The 21,071-nt window shown below is 39.5% G+C and overlaps 2 protein-coding genes across 3 annotated transcripts in view; one reads left to right on the forward strand and one right to left on the reverse strand.

Moving 5' to 3' along the window:
• Positions 1-4,472, forward strand: part of LOC125683159 (cholecystokinin receptor type A-like) — a 55,111-nt gene extending 50,639 nt beyond the window's left edge. For both annotated transcript variants that reach the window (XM_048924002.2, XM_048924001.2), the window contains one exon: positions 86-4,472. In XM_048924002.2, the coding sequence (XP_048779959.1) occupies positions 86-1,279 (1,194 nt within the window). In that variant the 3' untranslated portion in view covers positions 1,280-4,472. The remainder of the gene's footprint in view (positions 1-85) is intronic.
• A 13,330-nt stretch (positions 4,473-17,802) lies between these two features.
• LOC125647161 (uncharacterized protein F54H12.2-like) lies at positions 17,803-19,194 on the reverse strand. The gene has a single exon (XM_048873845.2). The coding sequence runs from the start codon at positions 19,192-19,194 to the stop codon at positions 17,803-17,805; it is 1,392 nt and encodes a 463-aa protein (XP_048729802.2).
• Between the last annotated feature and the right edge of the window lie 1,877 nt (positions 19,195-21,071).

Consider the following 21,071-nt stretch of genomic DNA (forward strand, 5'->3'; position numbering starts at 1 on the left):
TCAGATCTAATTGAAAATTTAGGTGATATTTGAATATACAGTGCAGTTCATATGAAATTGATTACAAAAATATGTAATTTTGCAGATGCACACTATGAATGTCTCCGGAAATTCGTCAGTTCACAGACACAGCCTTGAGAAACTGGAGTACTCGGAATTCATCGCAGAATATCTTCCTATATTCATATATCTTTTGATCCTTGGAGTGATTGGTACTTTTGGGAATTTACACGTTCTGGTTGTATACTCCCAACGCTACAAACCGTCAAATCATCGGATATTCATCTTATGGTTAGCGACTGTTGATCTCTTCTCATGTACTATCAGTATTCCATTTGAAATGTACGATATTAGGTACAGATATACATTCACGGCTTCCTGGGCTTGCAAGATATTCCGTTTTCTGAACCACGCCGCCAGTGTCTCCTCGGGATTTCTTCTTGGATTAATTGCATTAGAACGTTTTCGAAAAGCTTGTCAACCTACCAAAAGCCAAATGACACTAAAACAAGCAAAAATAGCATGCATTGTCATACTATTGATCAGTTCTTTTCTGGCTGTACCCGCTGTTGTGATTTACGGTGCCAACGTGTCAGAAACGTTTCATCCGGGCATCTTAGGATCAGATTGCACAAGTTTGAGTAAATATAAAGTTTACTTTAGAATATACAGCGGATCGTTGTTGCTTTTCTCAACTACTGTGTTTGTTGTGTGTATCATTATCTATATTTTTGTTGGAAAAGTACTTTATAGGCAAATGCAATTTCGCAAGAAAGCACAACTACGAAGAAATAAACTGAATGCGTTGTCGTCGTTTTCATTGAGCGCTCATTGTTCAACAACCAAATTAGCAAACTTGGGATCCATGGCTTCTCTAGATAAAGTTGAAATTGAAGATGATCCATCTAGTCTCAATGAACATTCGAGGGTAAATAAGTATCATTCCGGAAATGGTGAACCACATATTCAGAAAAGAAAAACCAAAATCAATCGTTCTAGAAGAATCACGCTAATGTTTCTAGTAGCAACAAGTGTATCGTACCTTGGTTACCTTCCCAACACAGTGTTTTCAGTTATAAAGGCACTCGACACCGTGACATTCAATGGCATAGCAATGTGGCTTGGTGCTTCTGTTTTCATTCTTCTCCGTTTATATTTCATAAGCAATATCACTAATCCAATAGTGTATAGCTTTATGGATGAGAGATTTCGAGAGGAGTGTTGCATTTATTACCGCAGACTCAAAACATTGGTGAGCCGTATCAAAAATAATAATTGATTGTTCGATATAAGTACTTACATCAGTCATCCTCTAGAAATGGTTCCAATTTCATGGAAGCAAAATGGCTAAAAATCAACCTCAATATATCTTAAAATTGACACTCGATATCTAAAGTTTAGCCTTATGTTGACCTGAATTCAAAATTTTACCCAAAGGAAATGTACGGATGTGAAGATATTTTGCTTCAAGTTTTACTGCTGAAAATATCAACACGGATGACTGTCTACTTGCGCTTCTACTGATCATAATTCTGTATAGAACCATTGCTTGGTGTATTTATACATGTAATAATACTAATGAATAGGTACCAAATGACACTATTCCTGGCCATTTAACCGACATAACCCGAAGGAAAAGGAAATTGACTAATTAATCATCATTCATCTTTTTATTCGGAAAATTTCATAATATACAATTTTACGGGACTTTCGACATACGGATCCACTCTGACTTTTATTGCGCGTTGAACGTAATTTTTCCAGATTACAATAATTACTAAGTAAACAAGCATGGAATACTTCAATTGCTATCAAATTATTGTATCAAAATGCTATTTTTCAAAAAAGGAATCACTACAACCATTTATAGGGAAATGCATTTGATTAAATTATGCGAGTTGGCGAGGAAAACAAATCTAGGGAATATCTTGAGGATATCGGTAGAACTTCACGCCTTCCATCCAATGATACGCGTCTTAATGCGCTTTTTTCCTTCCATCCAATTTACACTCAGGTACTAAGCACCAACAGTGACTTGGATCGTCATCGTGGGACTGCGCATAGCACTTTACGGACCGTCTTCTAGTTGTATCGATGTCAACTTTGCCCTACAATTGCTTACTATCACGTGACCGTGGTGTATAAACGTCAGGTCTAATCGGTCGTTCCGGCACATCCGGAAAGTTCCGTCAGAAAGCAGAATTCTGAAGAAGAAAACTTAGGCTTCTTAAAAACAAAATCACAGCCACAAATCCAACCGGCCTATATCATTATGACCGACCCCCATTTAAGATTATTTTATAGTTGGAAAGTAGGTTTATGATCATGATTAAAATAGATAACGGAGAGAAACCCTCTTTATAGAACCGAATGGCCGGTGAACAAACACTTTTTTTTAGCGATGACTATGCTTACAAATACTACTTTTTTCCTTTGTTGATCTTTTTCAAAATACGTATTTCTTTGGGTTTTTGTTGTTGTTTGGTTGTTATTGTGCTGTTCTTTTCTTCTTATTTTTTTCTTTCCTTTTTTTTCTTCTTCTCCCTCTTATGTCTTTCTATGTTTGTCAGAGAACGTTTTGAAAGGACATTAAAAAGCAGCTTCTCAAACTATTCGAAAAGACACTAAAAGGCATATTCTCAAAACCTTGACTGAATTAAAGCAAACAAATCTTAAACAAATTATGTCTTACCTCAGTAACAAAGTGTCAATTCCATCACGTTAAGAGACAAAAATAAGGTTTTAGATTCAAGTTTATATGTAATGTTAATCTGAATTACATAATGTAGCATCCAAAACACGAGCACCATGTAAATGTATATTATTAACTGATTTAACAAGATAATCTTCAAAACAACCATGTTAATTTCTGAATTCTAATTCAAATTTTTCATGAATTCAGATGAGAGATAAAAAAATAGTTTAAGAAATTGGTAATACTATTTATCATTAAAAAAACAACCCCACACACGTTTCATTCAGTCTAAATTAAACGTCGTATAAACTGGGGGAAATCGACAAATGACCGAAAATGTAAACGATGTTTGTATTCATCAAGATAGACCTAACTGACACATGCAGCTAGATTCCTGATTATAAATACATGTTACAGTTCTAAGTCGGGGGAGACAGGGCGACAACGGGTTAATTTATAAAAAAAAAAACTAAAGCGAGGATCTTTTATTAGGCATAATAATGACATTTTCGACATGCATGATTCAAAATATCATCACAATCATCATTCTAGAGTACTGAAAGATTTCAAAATTGGTCCAAAAAACAAATCATAATTAAGTCGTTCTATATAACTACGTTAGCGACATCGGAAAATGCCGGTATCTCGCTAAATGACATGGCTTTTTCAAATGCATCTTACACAAAAGGTACCACACCTATTAAAATTCGTGTTATCTTTCCTAGATTAACACAATAGAAAGTTTGTAAACATATAATTGAAAATAAAAATGAATACTGATGAAAACCTAGCGACAGCCTATTTTTGCAATTGGAATCATTTCTGAAAAATGGCAGATAAGTGTCCTACACTGTATCATTTATTTATGTACTACATAATATTGAGCCGTTCCTAGCAAAAAAAACTCCAACAATGTTTTTCAAAAAACGTCATAATGCAAGAACGTGACGTAATTTTTTGAATATTTGTAAAGAAAAAGGTCACGATTACCAATCACGATTTGGTTGTCATCTTTGATTGACCGTAATATCTTAACGACAACCAATATTGCTCTAATATTTTAAGGGATTGTTCTCTATAGTTCACATTTTAGCACTAAAATACTTAAGGACCCTTTTTGCTAGGATGTATGAAGTTTTAGATGTGTTTTTTTTCTTATGTACTTTTTAGCAATAATACAGCTAGTCTTCAGATTATAACTTGATATACAACCTATAAACAGTTTTCTCGATCGATCGATAGACTCGACTGCAAATAACTCCTTGATGAAAAGGTGGAGATAACGAACAGTGATCAATCTGATAATTCCTATAAAGAATACAAAATTAAGAGTAGGACAAACACGAACCCTGGAAACACCAGAGGTAGGATCAGGTGTCTAGGAGGAGTAAGCACACCCGCCATGAGCCATATATCTTGATCAGGTAAACGGAGTAATCGGCCGTAGTCAAAATCATTATAATAAGAACAATTAGCAGTTGTCCTACTTAGCCTAAACTAAAACTAAATACTTTTCCATGACGTTGTGCAGGACAATTTCTGTGCTATGGACAGTTACGTGGTAAATATAATTATTATCTGTTGATTTACCTTTACTTGTTACGTGCTGAATTTCAATGCATCTTTAATTTTACAAAACTTTGGTAATTGCAAAATTTTATGTAATTTTCTCTGTTATGAAGGGTATTATTGTTTTCATATTATGATAACTGTCAATGTTTTATGCTCATATATTTAGCTTTGTGTATCTTAAAAAAATAAATAGCAGCTAATTTCATTTCGTTTTGTTTTTCTATATCCAAATTTTAAAAAAGTGTGCAGATTTCACGAAAGAATGCATTATTGAAAACCACGAGGTTATATCGAACAAATGAGGTATGATCTAGGAATATTTCAGCGAAAATTGAAAATTGGAAATTCACGGTGATAAAAAATAGGTGAGTGGATGATACAATACAAGAAGAGTGGATGATACAGTACAAGAAGTTTACTTTTATATGTATAATGCTGTACTTACACTACTTACTGTACTTCGCAATGAAGAATATTTATACAATTTTAAACCAAACTAGTTCTAATTGTAACGGGAGTAGTATAACGCGTCCCGATAGGGGGTTCAACTGAGTGCAGTTTTGAGTGCGGGCCGATAGGGGGTTCAACTGAGTGTAGTTTGGAGTGCGGGTTTTTATAGACAGGTCAAGCAGGTGGCCGGGAGGCCACCTGGCGCGGTCAAGCGGGGTTGGCGCGGTCAAGCCGGGTAGGTGGGCAGAGCTGGCGATGTCAAGCAGGCGAGGTGGGGGGGGGGATAGCGTGTGAACGTTTTGTATTCCTGGTGTATAAAAAGAATTAAAGAACAATGGTTGAAAGTTTACACATTTATTCAATGAACAATTAAAAGTTTACACATTTATCAAATCAACAATTTACACACAATTAAGCACAATTCATAAAGTCCACACAATTTTTTACAAGTCCACACAGATTTACAGTCTTTTACGCGGACTTGGATTTCTTGGCGGCGGTTTTCCTCTTCTTTTTGGGTGGTTCTTCTGTGGGTGGGGGTGGGGGGGATTTGCTTTGGGAACGTCCTGCTGTTTCGGACAGTCCGCAATCCAATGGCCCACTTGCCCACACTTGTAGCACGGGTCGCGCTCTTTAGTTTTCTTGGTGGTTTTCTGGGGGCAATCTGGCGACCAATGCCCCGTTTCCCCACAGGTGAAGCAGGCGTTGTTGGTCGGGTCCTTACGGGTTTAGCGGCCACTACTTCCTCCAGTTTTTTCATCAACACCGCGGTGTGATTGGCGATTTCATCGGCCAGCACGTTGATGCGGTTGACGATTCCGTCCAGGGTGGTCGTAATGATCACAAAATCAGCCCTGGTCATGGGGGAATCTTTATTACTAATGGGAGGGTTATCGTATAATCCCAACTCCAGTCCCGTAGCATCCTGTGAATCGGGGAAGAAAAACCCCAGGCCTTGATCCGTAGGATTCTGACTAGGGAGAAAGTCCGTGGTCTGTGCCATTTCCAGCTGTCTGTCAATGTATTCTTGCTGCGTCTGATCTATGGGCTTCTTAGCTTTCTTCAACTCGACTTGTTTCTGTGCCATGTTATCTAGCGAATATCAGAAGATAGAATGAGGTGTGACAACTAGGCTCCGCTTTTATAACAAGTTCAATGACATTCGCAGAACATCTGGCGTTGTAATTCAATAATCCCTCACACCAAATACGTACGGTTCACTGACATCGTAAAAGTTAAAGTAGTTGTTTACACAGGTGATGGCATCTTCTAATTTCCGAGCTCTGGTCCACGGAAATCTCACATCCTTGACGCTTTCCCACATTTGATGCCCTCCAACCCAAAACATACACCATACACTTCGTCTGATACGTGGTTTTTTCATCCGAATAAAACCCGATACTTTGCGAGTTCCATCAAGCAGCGTGTAGAACTGGAAAGTCATAAATTGTATATTACTAAATCGTTGGTACGATTTCTCTAAATCAGAAGCAATGTTTTCTTCTGACCACCGATCTAAAACATATTCGAAACACCAATTTCGAGATCTACATTTCTACGCATGTGATGTCTTCTTGCCACTAAATTTTCCCAAATATTTTCATCGTATTCTTTCATATTAATCTCTGGTAAGGATAGACCTTCTATGTTAATGTAGTAAACAACAATTGAACATAATTTATTGACCACGTGATGAACGTCTGGCGTTGTAGCGTGAGAGAACCCGATTTTCTGAAAACAACTTTCGCGCGCTTCGTCTAGCGCGTGACGACGTAATGAACTTATGAACACCTGGCGTTGTAGCGTGAGAGAACCTGATTTTCTGAAAAACAACTTTCGCGCCCTTCGTCTAGCGCGTGACGACGTTCTGCAACACCTGGCGTTGTGGGGTGAGAAAACCCGATTTTCTGAAAACGCCTGCTAGAAAAATATTGCATCATGAGACAAAGTGCTGATGACCTTAGTACACTATCAAATAAACAAGAATTAATAGCACTGAAAAAATAAAAATCTTTGAAAAAATTGAAATAAAAAGCTCTGTTTTTTCTGTCTTATTTTATTTGTATTCACCATGGGTGGAACTTCTAACACGCGGTTAGACGGTCATGCTTATATCTTAAATTTTGTCAAGATTGTTGAAAATTCATTATGGTATAAATCTGCTAGAGCTGATGTGCAATCAGCGATACCCGAGGTGGGGAATCTTGATAGCTTTCGACGGATTGCTAGATCATTAGCCAAAGACACAAATCCAGGGCGACTAATCATGATTTATCTGTATGCCGAGGAGCTCAAGAAAATCATCCCCGATCAAACCCATGACATTGCGATCATTCTACAAGAAAGTTTACAAGAGGGGTTCATGGAAATGATGCGTTTTAAGTAGTTTTCTTCATTAACAAATCATGAGTGAAAGTGAAAACATCTCAGAAAAAGCGCATAAGCATGCATTAAAATGCATCGAGAAAATGCAAGACGATGGGGTGTTTCAAGCTGTTAAAAATTATCTGATATCGGGAGTGTTTCCATTGACCCTAGACGAATATACAGATCTACGGAAGCATGGGTACAAGGACGTCTATAACGATGCAGGGTTGATGTTAATTCATATCGTGGGGGAGGAATTCAAGAAACGCATGCCAGAAAAACCCCACCGAGATTGAAAGTATCACAAGCGACTGGCTTCGAGAAGTGTACATAAAGTGTAAAGAACTTAAATTATTTCATTTATGAAATCATGGCTGAGAGGGACAACACAGAAAAAACATTTGTCGGAGAGTGTATTGAGGAGGTAGAAAACTTACCAGGATTTCAATTTGTGAAATCCTATCTTCGTTCGGAAATATTTCCAATAACTTTAGACGAATATTCATGGATATGCAACCATCTAATCGAGAACCGTATCGGGACCTCGGCCTTGGTTTTGATTCATTTAATAGCAGACGAATTAAAGAGAACGATGCCAGACCAAACACCCGAGATCGAGACCCTCCGAGCGCAGTATCTTCACGACATGTACATCAAAATACGAGAAAATGCGTAACCTTTAATCTGGCCAACAATGAAGTGTATCTGTTACCCGAAGAAGATCGAAAAAGTATTTGGATGACTGTAGCCGCCGATCGATATCGATTCCAAAGAAGAATTCAGAGTGTGGAGAACACTTTAAAACCTATCTTAGAAAAACTTTTTATTTCTTTGTAAGTGACATGAATAAAACATTGTTGTATGTGGCGTGAATAAATATGTTTAAAATACATAGATTGTGTTTGTCGAGTCTCTCAGAGGAAGGGTTTATTTTATTACTCAGGAGAAAAATCCTAAAAGTGGATTGACAATCAGTTAGAATAAGATGTTTTCTACTGTATTACAGGTTATTGGTCATTTTTATAGTTGTACATGTCCGAGAAATAAATACTTTAAGTGTCTGTGTTAGTGGATTTCACCTCGACTCGTGCTCTTTGATCTCTGTTTCATTGAAGACTATACCCCGTAGCAAAATAAAACTAAGCTTAACGAATTCAGCGTCTCAGAATCTATCAAATAAAATCCTCAATTCAGAGAAATTGAATGTGTAGAAAAAGAAAATGCGAAAAAACTCTCTTCACGAAAGCACAAATTAGCCATTTTGTCGGCCGCCATCTTGGCTTCGTCTCCGAAGCGAGGGATGTTTTCGAGGAGGTCCGCGCTCTCTCGTTATATAACGACGCTCTCGCCAGTTCGCTTCACTGGTAATCCAGCATCAACTTTAAGAAGAACAGAAGTTTGAGAAGATTTATTTTGAGAACAAGAACAACAATGTCGACAACCAGGATGGTTTTTGCCACCTTACCGGGGATCAGATACCGGCTGCAGCTCGTTAGCGAGCGGAACAATGGTGGGGACTGGGTAATCATGAGCACCCGGGAATTGGGCCAGTTTAGTCCTCTTGATAGGGCGGGGGCTATGGAGCTCGTCAACCAAGTGCGGCGGCGTTACGAGCGCCATGGACGGGGTCGCACCCGCCGTAGGACAGCGCGCATGTCCACCACCCCCAGACGTCACCCCCAGTCAACAGACAGCCCATCGCAACCCGGACCCTCGGAACAGCCCTCGCCATCGATACTGGAGGGGTACTCACCCTCATCGATGTCACCTCAGCCACCCACTAGCCCAAGAGCGAGTCTGGAAGAAGTGGTGGCCCAAACACCCACACCCCCGTCAACCCCTGTGAGACCCCGGACACGACGTCGCGGTGCCGTTGTTGTAGAGTGAGCCTTCCCCCATAATGAGACCCCCCCCCGGAAGCCTGGCTCTAGAGTGAGCCTTCCCCATGGGGGAAGGCTCACTCTAGAGCAGGAGACCCCCCGGGGAAGTCTCACTCTAGAGCCAGACTTCCCTGTGGGAAGACTTACTCTATCACTAGTTGTAGAGTCGGACTTCCCCCCATAGCAGGACTTCCCCCTCCATTTATTCCTGGTAAACTACTTTCGCTTTTTAGAGATTGTTTAGATACCAAGACCTTTTTCAGCAGGGCATTAAATGATTTTGCTTAGGCCGTTCATCAAACTCAAGAGAAGAAAACGGTGAATAAAACACAATGGAATTGATAAGCCATTTTGTTTGACCCATAGACATTGAACTTTGACCCATACAATACCTATGCCGTGGTTAGTTTTAAAAGTTTGAAAAATGAAATGAGGAAATTTCGAATTTATGTTTTTTCTCATCTGCGTACAAATATCGGTTGTGCTTTTAAACGTGTACAACTTCAGGTAGAGAGGTAGGTAAGTTGGTAGGTAGAGTACTTTTGAAATAAGACAATAATAGCTCAAAAAGTTCTTTGTACCAACCACATCTTTTACATCAGTAAAGTATTTGAATATTTCATTCTGCAAAACTAAGTCATTCAAGGTCTCAATGCCTCTGTCAACTCAATTTGTATTAAAATTCCATTATTTAACATCAACAAAGTTTCTTATATCTAAATTCAAATAATCTGTAACGGAAAGAGAACTTTCTTTAACTTTTGATAGAGCTTTAAACACATCTTTCTAAAACACATTGTCAATATGATTTACAAATTCATTAAGTTTTTCTTTGGATAGGTGAGAAATGAAATCCACATTTCTAAGATTTAAAATACTATGCAACATATGTTGCCATATACCCTAATTATCAGCAAGGTACCTTTTGACCCATTTCAGCTTAATATAAGATATATAAGATGCCCAATGTACCATATTCAGCCCCCTTCATCATAATTACCCACAATTGTATTTCTTTTCAACTTTTCTACCTTGTATCCCCAAATAAATTTAAAAAAATATTTTATTCAACTCTTCCAGTACTTGTTTAGGTGGGTCAGACAATGCTGAAAATAAGTGTATGAGCTTTGGGAGTGCTAAAGTTTTGATAATTGTGATTTTAGCTATTGGAGTTAAATCCCGTTTAGTCCACAAACCTCGCAATTTTAATGGCATTGATTTTAGATTGATAATTACATAAAGTCATGCCAGATGTTTTGTAAATACTATTTCGAGGAGCTTAAAATTGCTATTTCCCCATTTTATTTTCAGATCATTACCCAAAGTTTCTGCCGAACCTGATTTGCTCCCCAACCAAATTGCTTGTGATTTTGAAATATTTAAACGTAGTCCAGAAATCATTCTAAACATATCAATAACTCTCATAGATTTTCTAAGTGATTTTTCACTGCCATCTAACGTTAAAAAAGAGTCGTCCGCATACTGGCCTAATTTATTTTCTTTTCCAGCCACAGTTACACCCTTAATATTTCGATTTTCTTTAAGTGCTTTTGCCAACAATTCTACTATAATAATAAAGATATATGGTACCAATAGATCCCCTTGTCTACAGCCTCGTTCAAGACTGAAGAATTTATATAAGTTTCCATTGTTAATTATACAACTGGTACTAGAGGTGTATAGAGTAAGAAACCATTTTACAATAGATTCCCCAAAATTGAAGGACCTGAGTGCCTTTACAATAAAATCCCATTCCAATGAATCAAACGCTTTTTCAAAATCTAATAATAATAACAATCCAGGCTGATTTTCCTTTTTTAGATAGTCATTCAAATCATACAAAAAACGAGTGTTTTCACCAATAAACCGTCCCTTTATAAAACCCTTCTGAGAGTCACCTATGATACTTGTTAGTACTTTCTTACGATTTACTATGGCACTAAAACCAATTTTGTAATCAACATTAATAATGATATTGGTCGCCAATTTTTTATATAGCGTCTATCTTTTTCTTCTTTGGGAATGCAAGTTATTACACCTTGGGATTGAAATTAAAAGACAAATTGCTGATTTTAAAAACAATGCAAAGTACATCATGAATTGTTGAGTCCAAATCAGTGTATTGTACAGAAAATGAACTCTAGTTCTTATGTTAAATTTTTATATCAAGTTTTGAAGGAAAAGGAGTTCATAGCCCCACAACTCAAAAGAGTGAAACTATTTCAGAAAAATGTTGGGAATTTCATTATATGAATGCATCTTTATGCACACAAAAAAAATTAATTTATTTTCAATACCGTATTCTTATGTGTTATATACATGTAACTACAAACTCTTTCCTTCGCAAACTTAAACTTGTAGATAATGACTTATGTTCATTTTGCAAAAGTGAAAGAGAAACAGTCACTCATATTTTTTATGACTGGGTATATGTATCTGCCTTCTGGAGAGATTTTGTGAAATGGTACAATGCATTTGTCAAAGGTTATAAAATCACAAAAAGAAGTGTGTTACTAGGCAAAGTTGATGAAAGTTGTTTGGAAAATTTTCTTCTTTTGTTAGCAAAAAAGCACATTTATTACTCCATATCACGGGACTCAAATTCCAAATTGTCAGATGCAATTAATTTGTTTAAATACTATACAAATTCAGAAAAATATTGTAAAAATGTATTTCATAGCAAATCCAAAATGCTTGGTAAATGGGCATTGTATGATAATATAATGGACAAGTAGTTTGTTGAAAATCATAATACATTTATATGAAAAATAAAATAATTACATTTATCTTTGAATGTGTATGTGTATATATGTATGTTTATGTATATATATATATATATATATATATATATGTGTGTGTGTGTGTGTGTGTGTGTGTGTGTGTGTGTGTGTGTGTGTGTGTGTATTATACATGTATATACTTCTACTATTGCATCCAAACTTTTTAATTATAAACAAACTTTGCAGTGCTTAGATATAGACCATCTTATACGTAACCCACCAACATGTTCTTGTTCTTCATCTTCTTTCAACTACAGTCCAGCTGGACATGTCATTACTGGTGATGTTGATATAGTTGAAAATGAGGACCTCAAATCACTTATTCTTAAAGGTCCTAAATACAGAGAACCTCGGTCTTTTAATTGGCGACAGAACTTCATCTCTATTATGAGTTCTGTCGAAGATTATGCCAGACGATGGGCTAAATATGAAAAAGAAGAACTTGATACATTGTCAGAATGGGTTAAAAGCATAAGAGGGATATTAAAATCCCGCATTAGACACATGAAAACAAAAGTACGTACCATCTATCCTTCTGTGTTTAGTAAACCAGAAGTGATAAAAGAATTAGATAGGTTACATGAGGAATATGTTTTCGTTCCAGCTCACAAATCTAGAAACAACATTGTCTTTGTTTGTAAGGCTCATTATTACAACTGTATTTTAAACGAACTTGGCATTAATTCCACTTTTGGTAATCATACTTATACTCCAACTGCCCTTTCAAAAGACGAAATTCTTCAAAACCATGCTTCAGTTTTAGACACATTTAATATTACAGTCAATGGGTCGAATGAATATGAGTTACCGTACCTATACTGGATTCCTAAACTACATAAAAACCCTTACAAACAAAGATACATTGCTGGATCCAGGAAGTGCTCTACCAAGCCCCTATCTTTGCTCCTCACGAAAATGTTAACAGCTGTGAAGGAGAAACTTCAAACTTACTGTGCGACTACATATGCCAGAAGTGGTGTTAATCAAATGTGGATTCTAAAAAATTCTAAAGAACTTTTAGTAAACTTGAAATCACAGAATTTTTCCCAAATCAATAGCATTAAAACCTATGACTTTTCAACACTATACACGACCATTCCTCACGATAAATTAAAGACTAGACTTTTTGACATCATAGACAGCTGCTTCTTCAACAAAAACGGAAAACGGAAATATTCATATCTAGTGATCAGTCATTCAAAAACTTACTTTGTTAAACACCACTCTGATTCCACGCACAAGTACTCTGAAGTTGAAATAAAAAATATGCTAGAGTTCCTCATTGACAATATCTTCGTGGTCTTTGGTGATCAGGTCTTCCAACAGTCTGTTGGAATTCCCATGGGCACGAATTGTGCTCCTTTGTTAGCTGACCTGTTTTTATATTCATATGAAACAGAATTTATTCAAAAACTTCTACGTGAGAAGAAAAAATCTCTCGCTGTGACCTTCAATTCGACTTTTAGATATATCGATGACGTTTTGCCTATTAACAATGATAGCTTTCATTCATATGTCGATTTGATATATCCCTGTGAGCTCGAAATAAAGGACACCACAGAGTCGTCCACTTCTGCTTCATACTTAGATATTTTATTAAAAGTAGACATTAACGGCAAACTAACAACTCAACTGTATGACAAACGGGATGATTTCAGCTTCTCCATCGTCAACTTCCCACATTTATGTAGCAATATTCCATTATCACCTGCATATGGTGTTTATATATCTCAACTGATTCGATATGCAAGAGCTTGTTCTGGGTATAGTCAGTTTTTAAATCGAGGTAAGCTACTGACAAACAAGTTGATGGTACAGGGATTTCAACAGTCTCGATTGAAGTAAGCTTTTCGCAAATTCTATGGTCGTTATAACGATCTAGTTCGTCAATACAACCTCGCATTGGGTCAAATGCTGTCTGACGTGTTTCATACCGATTGTTAAGCCGTTCTTGGCACACTGATTTTGACTGCGGATAACTCCGTTTACCTGATCAGGATATGGGGCTCACAGCGGGTGTGACCGGTCAACAGGGGATGCTTACTCCTCCTAGGCACCTGATCCCACCTCTGGTGTGTCCAGGGGTCCGTGTTTGCCCAACTATCTATTTTGTATTGCCTGTATGAGTTATGAGATTGATCACTGTTCGTTATCTTCACCTTGCATCATATACATTGTATACATTTCACTGTTATTGTTGATACAGAAGGTACACAGAGTAATTGCAAGTGTGAATGAGCGAGTGTAGATTACAGTTTGAATGTTTGTATGTATAAATGTGTTGAAAATACAAAAATAAAACTTTTTTTTTAAAAGTAGGTAGGTAGGTAGATAGGTATAGGTATGTAGGTAGAGAGGTAGAGAGGTAAGTAATTCCCTGCCCGATGAACTAAAATTTATTTCATAGTTTGCATAGGAGGGGATGAAAACGGGGGTGTCCCTCTAGAGCGAGACTTCAAGAGAGTGTTATGGCTCTAGAGTGAGTCTTCCCCTGGGTTTATTCTATAGCACGTCTGCTGGGGGAGGCTCACTCAAGAGCGAGACTACCGGGGGTAAGGCTCACTCTAGAGCCAGACTTCCGTGGGGAAGGCTCACTCTAGAGCCAGACTTCCGCAGGGGGGAAGGCTCACTCTAGAGCCAGACTTTCGCGGGGGGAAGGCTGGCTCTGGGAGGAAGTCTCACTATGGGGGGAAGTCTGGCTCTATAACACCGTTCGTGTCCTTCCACTCCATACAACACCGGCATCAGCAGGACCGCCGACAGAACACGAGACCGTCGTCCCGGGGTGGGCAGATCGAGTACCATCGATCTGGTTTACCTGTCCCATTTGCCTGCAAGACTTCAAACACTCGCAGTTAGAGTGTAGCCACTGCAAACAGCGGGCGGTGTTCTGCGAGTGTGTGGTCCAGCTGGAGGGAGGAAGATACAGGCGGTGCCCCCTCTGCAGATTCATCTGCGTGTAGAAAGGCACAGAATAGAGTAAAAACCCCACGGCCCTTTTAAGGTCCACCCACATCTTTTGAAAAGATGGTGTTTATCACAATGATTGAGAAACGTACACAAATTAACACCAGTAGCACTTTATTTACTACCAAACACATGATTATGTTTTAATGACAATATACACTTGTTTATCATACCTACAAGCAAAATCATGAATAAATTGTCTGTAATGACTCCAATTTCCTCCCGCTAAGCCACACCCAATCTTATAAGGGAAGGCTAAAGTCTTGTACGACAAACTTCCCAATTCACGTAAACATTGTTGAAACCATAGTTCTCACTGTTCGGGTGTATCTCGATAGCGGGGAATACGCTGAGTTCCTTTTCCATAATCCCACTGGGCTAAGAAACAAATCATATCAGGATCGGTAGCATTTGATAAGATGCGTAACGTGCCAGGCATTCCTCGATCGGATTCTATGGCTAGATTTCTACGGACTAAGGGTTGTCGTGTAGCATAGGGAAATTTGTCGGCAATACTTTGATTTAACCCATGAGGTTTTACCGTTAAACAATTACATTGTTGTACAACTGCATCCGCGGTTATACTCAGTAAATCGCCTTGCACATAAGTCACACTCATGTTTATGAACTGTTGCTTGAATAAGACAGTATACACATTATTTTGGAATGACAATATACACTTGTTTGTCGTATCTCCGCGCAAAGTCTTGAATGAATTGTCTGTAACGAGTGGAATTTCCCACTAAACCACAGGCAATCTTAGAAGGAAAAGCTAAAGTCTTGTACGATAATCTACCCAAATGTCGCAAGCATTGTTGAAACCATAGTTCTCGTTGTTCACGGGGGTCTCGATACCGTGAAATACATCCTTTCCCGTAATCCCATTGTCCCAAGAAACAAATGACATCAGGTTGTGTAGAACGAGGTAAAACGTATAAACTTCCAGGAACACCCCGATCGAGGGTTGTTTTAGGAATTGCCAGTCTTTGCGCCAGGGCCAAATTATTCCGGCGAGCAATATTTCCATTTGTCAATAAATTATATTGTTGTACAATAGCATCCACCGACATAGAAAATATATCTTCTTCCACATAAGTCACGCTCATGATGTGTTTTTGTTGAGTGTCGATGCTACAGCTTTCGTTTTTATAAGTCACACTTACCAGGTGTGTTTGTTGAGTGTCAATCACGAGGGTTTCTTTGTCAAAGGTTCGGGGGCCTATCGAAAGTGGCATTAAAATATGATAACATGGGTTTTTCTCTATCGATCTAACTATCATTGGGGTTTTTACTGCCTCATAGACGTGAGAAATGAATCATTAAAGAGGTCGAGAAGAAACATCGAGCCTCGACTCGAGCTCTTTGATCTCTGTTTCTTTGAAAAATATGCGACCTAGCACAGTAAAATTAAGCTTAACGAATTCAGCGTCTCAGAATCGATCAAATAAAATCCTGAATTCAAAGAAATTGAATGTGTGGGGAAAAGAAAATGAGAAAAAACTCTCTTCTCGAAAGCACAAATCTGCCATTTTGACGGCCGCCATCTTGGCTTCGTCTCCGAAGCGAGGGATGTTTTCGAGGAGGTCCGCGCTCTCTCGTTATATACCGGCACTCTCGCCAGTTCGCTTCACTGGTAATCCAGCAAAGCTAATTTTGAAGAAGAAGAATTGCAGAAGAAGATTTGAAGATGAGCTACTCTCTACTTGCGAGAATTTTAGCCCGCACCATGCCGGGGAAAAAGAGTACCATGTCGCCCCCCATTACAAACGATAATGTGGTACCGGCACACCTTAGGGAAGATTGGGAGGCGGAGCTACGCCTAGTGGAGCGGCCCCCCGGGAAGAATTGTGTTCAGAGCAGACGGCGAATGTGAATGGCACTTTTTCTATGAAGGGGTGCCTGACGCCCCTAAGCAACCCCTCAAGAAGAGGTACCGCCGCCGCCACCGCCAGCTCAAGAACAAGGCCGCCAGGCAGTAAGGAGTAGACAACCCCATAGACAGTGTGGGGGGCTTTCATAGTCCCTCCGGCCCTTTTAAGGGCCACCCACATCTTTTGAAAAGATGCTGTTTATCACAATGCTGGAGAAACGTACAAAAACTAACACCAGTTGCACTTTTATTTTTTATTAAGAAACACATTTTGATGCTCGATAAAGTTACACAGTTTTGATGGTTAATAACTTTCTGTGTTCTTCATAATCCCCCGTCGTGTAACATAGTCTTTCGGATGCGAGACTATTCTCACATGCTTTCCAGCAACGCAGAGGATGAACAAAATACATCATGTTACGCTTCGTTCTCCAGTGTTTCATTTGAATCAATCCTCTTAACGTTTGTTGATCTCGGGTCATGATCAAACACTGGTATTCACTCTGAATGATTTTAGCGATATCTTCCGGTCCTGCACTGTCTAAGATAAAAGTCCATGCTCTACTTTGAGGAGTTTCTCTCACTCCTTTAACTCTACCATAAACTGGTACGTATTCCATCTTTTGGCAGACTGATTTTGTTATTAGGGCAAACCTGTCTTATATAGGTACACACACAACACAGATTTTATTTTTTGCATTTTTTATTAAGTAGAACATATTTACAATGATACATTCATAGCATGACATTGACAAGTTTGTCCTTTATGCGTTCTAGGTTTATCAAACCTCTCTTTAAACCAATGTGCTACATAACGATCTCGTTGTAACACCGTGCCTTTCCAAGGAAGTAACCAATCTTGAACCGTTTTTCTATTACGATGGCGTTGATGTAAATAATACACACAATATTGTCCACAGACATCCGTGTTCAAAGCTTGATAACAATTCGTATTATGAATCCATGTGTCTCCGTGGCGTCGAATAAACTCTTTGATTTCTTTATGGGCCGGGGGTAATCCGTAAGAATCAAAATATTCTATGACGGGGCTGCTCAAATACAAACAAACCCAATGGGCTCCGGGGCGATGCTGGGGGTCCGTATTGACCACGATCGCTTTTTGATGCGGCAAGACCTCCGGTAATACGTCTCTACGATACACACCTCCAAACGAAGACCCTAAATCTCGAGATAAGACGTCTCGCAATTGATACGTGTCCATCAGTAATCGATGCTGACTTCTCGCTGTTTGTTGACTTCTAGCAAATTGTCAAAGACGGCATACACAACGCAGTTCAAGGTCTCCGCTACGTCGGCCGTGAATTGTACTTCCACTCTCGGGTTCCCCGTCTGTATGAGATGAAATTTATCGGTCTGAGCTTCTTGATCTTTGGTGAAATCCACACACCATAGAGTGTATCCCTTTTTATACTCGTCCGGGGCCCAATCCTGTCCTAATTTTCCCAGGCCTTTGTAAAGGGTCAGATACGATCTCAGATACTGATCGTCGTTGAAATTTGGTTCCAGGGGTCGGGTTTCTATCAGTTCTCCATTGATACTGACTTCTAATTTCTTGACTTGCTGATATTTGAAATGAAACAGATTTTTAGTATTATCGCCGTTAAAGGCGGCATTTTCCACGAAGCCCAAGAGAATCAGTTTGGGCATCTGTCCTTGAAACAGGTGATCGGTGATTTTCGATTGGGTGCCGGTGGGAATGGTGAACGTTTTCACTTCCACTCTTCTCAACGGATATTTAGCCGTTTGAGTACTCAGCTGTTGATTGATCAGATTGACGATGTTAGGAATCGGTTTGACTTTTCTCACCCACAAGATCATACTTTGAATGGCCACTTTGCCACTACTCAACGCAGCGGTCATCATGTAGAATTGAGACCTGGTGCGGTTGAATCTCAGACGGACGTCTACTCCGTTCGGCAGACATTTCTCTTGCTGAAATAAATCCAGATGTAAACGATCCATCAACACGATGACTTTACTGTTATCTATCTTCTCGTGACGTTTTCTTAACCCCACGTTCTTGGAATTATCGGGATAGACCGGGGTAGGGATGACGGCATTGATGGTGAGTGTATCACCGGCTACGGCGAATTGCTTGTCAGGTTGAGTCAGAGCGGCTAACCCGACTTCGTTCATGTGCCCGGCCGTATCTTTTTCCCACAAGGTACAGGCCTTCATCTGGGTTTTCAGAGTCTTGTGGCTATAAGACAGTAATTTCTCCAAGTAGGCTTTGTACGGATAAGTATCCGTTCCCGGGGTGATGACTTTTCCATTGAGACTCACATCGATTTCGCTGAATAAGGAATGTAAGATGTTATTGACGGGAGTGGAAGTAGAATTGCCTCCCGTGAGAGCTGTGTCATCTCCTTTGGTAAATTTACAGGTCATCTGGAGATACGATTGAGATAAATCCAGATATTCATCTCCCTGTCCTTTGATTTCGAATTCGATGGGAGCTGTATCTGAATTCAGAGTACTGGAAATCGGATAATATTCCATCCATTTAGAGTCTTCTATAGTGACGTTCGTCGGGGGAACTTTAAACAGTTCCAGACTATCCGTCCCGCAAGCACAAGATTCTCTGTGCATCATTTTTGATGTGTTACCGATCGTCGATGGGGAATCAAATGGGTGCTCACACGTCCTACACCCTCTTTTTATAGGTTCAGCCGTTTCTTCTTCTTCTTACCTCGGGACTTTCCCCGGGGGTTCACTGCTGGCGCTCTCTTCCTCTTACGAGGTCCTCCGCGTGCTAAGATGGGGGAGAAACGTTGTTTGGTCATACCCGCCGTATTCTTAGCGGCACGTATACCGTGAGTCTTGAGGGCGTCTTTGAGAGATCTCTTATTTTCTAAGACATCTAATCCCGTCTTAGCAGCGGCTGTCAAAGCTTGTTTGGCCCTCGTTTTGAGTAAATCGGTGAAAAATCCCTTGCCTCTCTGTCTTTTTCTTTTTCTTCTTCTTTTTTGACTGCCTGATGTTTTAAGTATTTCGTTTAAAAGTCCTCGGCCTTTCTGATTTCGTTTTCTTTTCTTTCTCTCCATAGTGGTTGCTAACGCTTGGCCTCCGTGAGTTCTGAGCGCTTGTTTGAGAGATCGTTTATTTTCTAAGATATCTATACCCGTCCGGCACCCGGCTTTCATGGATTGTCGCGCTCCTCGTTTCACCATACCTGCTAAAACACTGTCCCCTTGACGGAATCTTAATTTTTGTTGAATTTTAGGCATGGCCATACCGGCCGTATTTTTTATGGCTTGTACTCCATGTGTCTTGATAGCATCTTTGAGAGAGCGTTTATTTTCTAAGATATCTAACCCCGTTTTAGCGACTGCTGTTAAAGCACTTTTAGCCCCCGATTTGAGCAAATTGGTGAAAAAACCTTCTCCTGTTTGCGGTGCGGGGTTGCCTCCTAGTAACCCCCCAACGACCTGACCGATCACGGGAGCCGCTAGTTTACCGACTGTTTTTAGCACGAGAGCACCCCACCCGTGACCCCGCTGATGTAATAAACCTCGATGATACTGCATCTTTGTAGAGACTGACCCCCTTCAGGGTCTAACCCCTTTTTATACTTTTTGCGACCCTTCTTTTTTCTTTTCATGCCTTTGCCTCCTTGAACGGCGCCGATTACGGCACTAGCAATCATAGGAAGGAGAATGGAAAATATTCCGTGTCCTTTCTGACGCCTGACTCCGCGATGATACTTCATCGTTACACGACTTTTCTCTTCAATACACTTTTCGGAAATGAAGTTTCACCAGTGTTCTACCATTTAAAAAGGGCATGGGGGTCCCCAGAGAGGTCATGATGTGAATGTCGATGGTATCGAAATGTTTTTTACTCAGTTTCAGATATTCGGCCCTGATGGGTTCCCATTTGGCATGTTGGCCGTCCACCAGGTGAAACGTACTAGTAACCACCCTTAATAATTTCAATTCGTTGGACCCCACCACTTGAGGGTTCACGACATCGCAATACACGTACATGGATTTAAGATTTTCGTAGACATCCATGGTATTGTTCTCCAAGTAAGTCACGTTGATTCATTTGGTCTCCGGTTCGTTTGGCAGGATGAGTTTCTGACTATCCATACCGAGCTTGTAAGCTAAGGATAGGGGGAAACGAACGCACAAGGGGGCTTTTAGTATTTTCCCTTTAAACTGATACATGACTCGCTCGTATTTTTCGAAATAAACTAATTTCATGAAACTCTCTTCTTTGGGGTTACCCATCGTTTTCCATATCTTTTTCATACTTCTGACCAGACCTTCGTTGATTTCGTCGATTAACGCCGTGGAATGAACGTAAGCTCCGGGTCTGAAGTGAATTCGGACGATAGCCATTTTCTCACTGATATCGATGAGATGAAACCAGAGAGTGTCGCTCCATTCGACTAGTACGGGACACTGACTCAAGGGAAGCAGCTTGACTTTTTCCATTCGAAATCGTCCCCATTTGAAAATATCGGG

Source organism: Ostrea edulis, chromosome 6 (assembly GCF_947568905.1).
Source record: "Ostrea edulis chromosome 6, xbOstEdul1.1, whole genome shotgun sequence".
Lineage (NCBI taxonomy): Eukaryota > Metazoa > Mollusca > Bivalvia > Ostreida > Ostreidae > Ostrea > Ostrea edulis.

What these genes read in the sequence shown, in the direction of transcription:
- LOC125647161 (XM_048873845.2), bottom strand. Translation starts at nt 19,194, where the DNA reads ATGATGCACAGAGAATCTTGTGCTTGCGGGACGGATAGTCTGGAACTG.